The sequence below is a fragment of the Lolium perenne genome, chromosome 3, assembly GCF_019359855.2.
Source record: "Lolium perenne isolate Kyuss_39 chromosome 3, Kyuss_2.0, whole genome shotgun sequence".
Lineage (NCBI taxonomy): Eukaryota > Viridiplantae > Streptophyta > Magnoliopsida > Poales > Poaceae > Lolium > Lolium perenne.
The window spans coordinates 238,739,436-238,745,476 of record NC_067246.2 but is presented as its reverse complement, the minus strand read 5'-3'; the positions used below and the strand labels follow the sequence as shown (position 1 = coordinate 238,745,476).

At 52.8% G+C, this 6,041-nt stretch overlaps 2 protein-coding genes across 2 annotated transcripts; one reads left to right on the top strand and one right to left on the bottom strand.

Annotated features, from left to right (window-relative positions):
• The first annotated feature begins 1,099 nt into the window (after window positions 1-1,099).
• Window positions 1,100-2,550, top strand: LOC127343901 (trans-resveratrol di-O-methyltransferase). Its single transcript, XM_051370094.1, has 2 exons — window positions 1,100-1,971; window positions 2,145-2,550. The coding sequence occupies exons 1-2, from the start codon at window positions 1,171-1,173 to the stop codon at window positions 2,436-2,438; spliced, it is 1,095 nt and encodes a 364-aa protein (XP_051226054.1). The 5' UTR covers window positions 1,100-1,170; the 3' UTR covers window positions 2,439-2,550.
• Window positions 2,551-3,485: 935 nt separating this feature from the next.
• LOC127343900 (FBD-associated F-box protein At5g60610) lies at window positions 3,486-5,689 on the bottom strand. Its single transcript, XM_051370093.2, has 3 exons — window positions 4,543-5,689; window positions 4,318-4,452; window positions 3,486-4,137 (listed from the first exon to the last, which is right to left on the bottom strand). Exons 1-3 carry the CDS (start codon window positions 5,587-5,589, stop codon window positions 3,739-3,741), a joined length of 1,581 nt encoding a protein of 526 aa, XP_051226053.1. The 5' UTR covers window positions 5,590-5,689; the 3' UTR covers window positions 3,486-3,738.
• Window positions 5,690-6,041: the final 352 nt, after the last annotated feature.

The window sequence follows — 6,041 nt, the reverse complement described above, 5'->3', positions numbered from 1 at the left end:
CCTGCCAAAGATGGTACCCGGGGTTTATTGAAAGCCCACGACCCGAAGAATAAGAAGATTCGGAAGTCCAAAATACTGTTAAGGAAAGCTAGAGTTGTAATAGGAGTCCTCGATTGTAATCTTGCGGGATGGGTTAGAAACCCTCCCGGACTCTGTAAACTTGTGTATCATGAATCCCTCGGCTCCGCCTCCTATATAAGGGGGAGTCGAGGGACAAAGAAAGAATCGAATCATTGTCTCACAAACCCTAGTTTTTACATCGTCGAGTACTTTTCGGCTGAAACCTTCGAGATCTACTTGCCCTCTACATCCAACGAAACCCTAGTCTACAATCCGTAGGCATTGACAAGTTAATCCCTTGTCACTGCCGCTCTGCACGCCACCGCTCGGACATCTCCTTCTTCCGGCGCCACCGCGCCTCTTCTATTGTGGCAGCGTCGAACGCTGCTATGGTGTCCGCCAGCGCCGCCTGCTCCCACGCCTCGTTCTCCGCAGCTTCCGGGTCGATGTCAAACTGCAGTGCCGGAGGTGGTGGAGACAGTGGTGGAGGGAACTGGCCGGCGCCGGGGCGGTTCGTCATTGCGCAGGTGTTGTTTATGGGACGAGGGTTGTGCTTGCGGTGGAGAAAGGGTGCCGACGGCTGTGGTGGCTACCATTGAGCGGGGGCGGCATTTTATAGACGTCGGCGTCGCCAGAAGAGGTGGGAAGATAGCGCGGGAAGAGGCTAGAAGCGGCGGGAAGAAAGCGCGGCAACGTGGGGTGGCGTGCACACGAGTGCGACGCGTGGAGGCTGCGCAGCGCCGACGAGACATCTCGCCTGCCCCTCTGTCGCCATTAAGGCAAAGCTGCGATGCTTCATTCGTGAGTCGCTGACGCATCGGTCCCGCTATTCCTAGCCTTGCATTTCGTTGGATCCGGCGTGTCCGAAACGTTCCCTATGTAGCGAGAATGGGCTTGAAGCGACGGATATGTATTGGGCCGCGCCGAACGAAAATGGCATTTGAGACGTGCCTCGTGGGAACGATTTTTTTTTACCCGGGGCGCCCCAAATTATTTTGGAGGCCCCGGTTGGAGATGCTCTAATTCATAAGAAGGGTGGTTGCGCTTCTAAAGTCTAAACTCTGAACTAACCAAACGCTAGCTCTCCCAATACGTACTAGGTAGACTGCCATGGACGCTGAGCGGGACTCCTCCAGCCTCGCCACCGACGACGAGCTCCTGGGAGCGCAGGCCGAGCTGTGGAGCCACGTCTTCGCGTACACCAAGTCCATGGCCCTCCGATGCGCAGTCGAGCTCGGCATCCCCGACGCCGTCCACCGCCGCGGCGGCTCAGCCACGGTACCCGACCTCGTCGCCGAGCTCTCCCTAACGCCCTCCAGGGCGCCGTACCTGCGCCGCCTCATGCGTCTGCTCGCGCACGCCGGTTTCTTCGACGCCCGGTCAGAGGAGCAAGACACCTACTACGTGCTCACCCTGCTCTCGCGCCTCCTCGTCTCGGCGCCCGGCGCAGGGCAGGGCCTCTCGCCGTTCGCGCTCGCCATGCTGCACCCCGTCATCGTGTCCCCGTCCATGTCGCTGGCGTCGTGGTTCCGAGGCGCGGCCGACGGCGCGCGCGTGCCGTTCGCGGCCGCGCACGGCGGGCGCGAGCTCTGGGCGGTGGCGAAGGACGACCCGGGGTTCGGCGCGGCGTTCAACGACGCCATGGCCTGCGACGGGCGGTTCGTGATGGACCTGCTCGTGCGCGGCGGCGGGGGGCAGGACCTGTTCCGGGGGCTCGCCTCGCTGGTGGACGTGGGAGGTGGGTCCGGCGGCGCCGCCAAGGCCATCGCCGCCGCGTTCCCGCACGTCAAGTGCAGCGTGCTGGAGCTGCCGCACGTCGTCGCTAGCGTCCCGCCGGGCGACGGCGGCGTGGAGTTCGTCGCCGGGGACATGTTCGAGCACGTCCCTAAGGCCGACGCCGTCCTCCTCAAGGTCAGGCGACGGTTTTTCTTACCAACTAAATTACTCGACTGATGGTGACGGGAAAATATGATATCATACCTCACATGATACCATGATACCACTAGATATGTTCTCTGATGATACCACTAGATATGTTCTCTGATGCTGACGTTGCATTTACTTTGGAATTTTGTTCCTTCAAGTGGATTTTGCACGGATGGGGGGACGAGGAGTGTGTGAAGGTACTGCGGCGGTGCAGGGAGGCGGTGCCGGCCGGCGGCAGAGTGATCGTGATGGACCTGGTGGTGGGATCGATCCCGGAGGACACGAGGATGACGGAGACACAGCTGTTGTGGGACGTGATGATGATGGGAGTGGTAGGGAGCCCGGAGCGGGACGAGCGCGAGTGGCGCAAGTTATTCAACGACGCGGGCTTCAGTGGATACAAGATCCTGTCCATTCTAGGGATCCGCTCTGTGATCGAGGTGTACCCTTAGATTTCTTCTTGTCACTTGTATTTTTAGCGTGTTTGCAAAAAGGGACATGGCCTTATCCTATTCCTGCCATCAAAGACTTCTTAAACCTGAGAAAATTAACCCTTTTCATCTCTGGCATGCGAGAACAAATTGATGGACGATGTTACTGTTATGCATCACCAGTTTGATTCAACGGGAGTGGATATATTACACACCTAGGTAAATGAATCATAATAACAGCATTACTAATTCGCTTCGAGCACACAAGCATTTGAAGTATTTCTTTTTTCTAAAGTAACTTCGGCGGGCTTGAACTTTCATAAAACAATAGAGAGATTTACAAAGTACCTCATTACAATTTACAATATGCTAGAGGACAGAGAAGTGATCATGGAAAACAGCAGGGAGGAACAACGGTTACATCAGGTAAGTAGGAAGTGTATCAGGGGGAAGAACAACGGTTAGCCCAGAGCTTGATATCGTCCGAGCATCTGTGGAGAACAACAGGGAGCGGTTCGTTTCCAAATATTCCAGGCGATGGCAGCACACCTATACATATATAACCCGAATATATATGCACAACTTATACCGGTTATGCAAGGTTTAAATGCTGCCAGTACCAGAACACAACAGACAGCTAGATAAAATAAATAGCCAAACTACATAAAGTAGGACCAGACTAAATGGTCATATAATGTGGCAAGCAAGAAATCTTCAACTAAGAAATGGCAATGTATGACAAGCTGTAAAAAAAACTTTAATAGATACTGGTGCAAGCAGTTGCACCGATCATGGCAACATTAAGGCCCTACAGCATGGAATGGAGGAATTCCACAGGAATTTCAGAGTACCAAGCTCAGACCTATGTATGGTAAGCAAATCCGATAACATCAACAACTGCACAACCTAACAGATAGAACAGGAGTCGATTAAATCAGAAAAATCCATACTCCTACATAGCCCTGCTGTCAATTGACTTACAAGGTACAGACAAAGGTAAAAACGTAAATAAAGTAAGATATAGCAGGCTTTCGAAGGAACAGACTTAAGGAAAATGCACAGTACGAATGATATGAAAATTGTAGCTCTTACCTAAAAAATTATCTAATTCTGTTACTGCCAGCAGCATACATCCACATAATACTTAATTAGTACAAACTGTGCATAATAGAGATCGCTGAAAGCATGCCACAGCGTCCGCCACAGCGTGCTAGAGAAATCCCATGAAACACAAGTATTTAGTTGCTGCAAGTCCGACAAAAGTATAGGTGCCAGTAGTCTTCTACAAGCTAGGCACAGTGCCACTAGTTAACTTCAACACTTACAGAGATTCGTCATAGTAGACGAGGTCGAAAGGGTCAGCAAACGAAAAGTCAAATGCTAGTTGGTGGCAGAACATTGGATCTCCCCCTTCAGTGCGTGGGCTCTTGAAGAGCTGAAGTTTACAAGCTTGACTAATCCATTTTGCACTTATCAGGGGCTTCAGTTTGACATTCACATTAGCACCCGAAGAGAAACATTCACTGTCCACCACAACCACCATCTTCTCCAGCACCCGAGCTCTCTCCGCGATGAACTTGAGGAATGCAACCTCACTTTTCGACCCTTGGAACTCATAGAAAAACACATTCTTCATCGTCTGCAAGACACATTTAATGGGTTCGCCCTCCTGCAGGAACTTGAGATTGACCTTGCCAGTGGAATCTTCAGCTTTATAGGACTGCAAATGAAATCGGTGCATAAATATATAAATGAGGACTTATCATGCATCAACAATTACTATAGTTCTATTCAGAGTTTTTGTCCATGCTAAGTACAGCTAATGCCAAATGAAGCAAATCTGCTAGTGGAGTTAAGTTGAACCAAATATACCTTTCGTCTAAGAGAAAACCAATTTTACCTGGACATGGAGGGTCTCGAGATTTGGAAAATTTCTGAGGTAATCAGGCACCTTCTTCAAAGCTCTGCGCACTCCAAATTGCAGCACTATGGCCAAGCTCTTGACGCTGGGGACAATTTTCTCCTTGATCCCAGCCTGCAATGCACCCAAATAGAAACTAATTGAGATCATAAGCTCATGCATATGTGAATTAGAATCTAGCTAGTGTGCTGCCTACGTACGTACCACAGTGACAGTTTTGGTAATCTCGATCTCATTATTTCCGGGCTCAAAGTATCCCAGCATACGCAGGTTGGGTGCATGGCCAATCTTGATCATGGAGCGGCCAAACTTACCCTTACCACCGGGCTCGCGAAAAGTTGTCGACTGAAAGAGCCTCTCCAGGCGAGGGGCATTCACCACCTCGATGTCCTCCAAGTAGGTAAAGCCCAGTAGGAGGCAGCGCAGGCTGTGACTGACCAGGCGGAGGCGCACTCCAGTCTGGCTTCCCGTGATGACGAGAATCTCCAGAACGGGGCTTCTTTCGAGGATGAAGGCAAGGTCCCTGTCCTCCATGACACAGAGGCAGATGCCGAGCTCCAGGAGGTTGGGGAAGGCGGCGCGGCGCGGTACGGCGGTGGTGTCTGGGAGCCTCCAGACTCCGAGGTAGAGGCGGGTGAGAGAGGTGCAGCTGAAAAGCGTGGTGGGGAGGCGCAGGTCGAGCGGCCACGGGCGGTTGACAAAGATGAGTTCTTTGACGCCCTTGGCGGCGAGGACGTCGAGCCAGCGCGCCATCTCACCTCGGTGCTCGTTCATGGTGGTGCAGGTGAGGTGGACACTGCGGAAGGGCCCCGGGTGCGCCGCGAGGACCCGGGACACCGCGGCGGTGACGGCGCGGGGAGAGGGGCCGCCGATGGCGTACGGCCCATCCTCGCCGCAGTCTGGAAGCAAGTGGCTGTCGACGAGGGTTAGGGGCGTCGACAGCCATACGGGGCGCCAGCGCCTGGAGAGGGCAGCGGTGCGCGCAGCGTCCTTGACGGGGAGGCGCGAGACGATGTTGCGGAGGAGATTGTCGGGCAGGCGGCTGATGCGGTCGACGCCTTGGTGGATCCACAACGCGCCGTAGGGCGAGAAAGCGGCGGCGGGGGAGACGGGCGGGGGAGGGATGTAGTGGTACACGAAGTAGAGCATCAGGTTGATGCCCACGTCCAGCGTCCGGGGATCCTCGCCGTCGCGCTCAATGCGAGCCTGCAAATCGCTCACGTTGCGGCCGATGATGAACTGCGGTTCCATGGCCGCCGGTGGAGAGAACGGCGGGGGTGCGCCGGTGGGGGGCAAAGGCGAGGATTTCGGATTTGCGACTGGGGTGGGGAATGAGGAGTGAGTAGGTGAGCAGCGGCGTAGCGTTTTTGTTGGAAAGAGGAAAAAAAAAAAAAGGCGTAGGGTTCCGCATGTATTGTTCCAAGCGAGCAGTTGTTGGGCCAGATGTATGCCATAAAACAGTTCTGTGTGTAGATGATTTGGGAAAATATCTAGTGATACTAACCCCTAAATGATCCCATGATACTATTTGTCAAAATTTTAAATTTCATGTTTCTAGAAAATTTGAAAAAAAATATGTGAGTGTTCACAACATGTGTGTATAATCCCTATAATTTTCAGAACCAAAATCAAAACACACATTGAGAAACAAAATAGATAAATTTACATGTGAGTAGTGTCATCTGTGGTTTTGTCTTTTTAAC

Coding starts and splice junctions, on each gene's coding strand:
- LOC127343901 (XM_051370094.1), top strand. CDS start 1,171: ATGGACGCTGAGCGGGACTCCTCCAGCCTCGCCACCGACGACGAGCTC. Junction 1,972..2,144: donor CCGACGCCGTCCTCCTCAAG/GTCAGGCGACGG, acceptor TGTTCCTTCAAG/TGGATTTTGCACGGATGGGG.
- LOC127343900 (XM_051370093.2), bottom strand. CDS start 5,589: ATGGAACCGCAGTTCATCATCGGCCGCAACGTGAGCGATTTGCAGGCT. Junction 4,453..4,542: donor TTACCAAAACTGTCACTGTG/GTACGTACGTAG, acceptor GGTGCATTGCAG/GCTGGGATCAAGGAGAAAAT. Junction 4,138..4,317: donor TCGAGACCCTCCATGTCCAG/GTAAAATTGGTT, acceptor TTTCATTTGCAG/TCCTATAAAGCTGAAGATTC.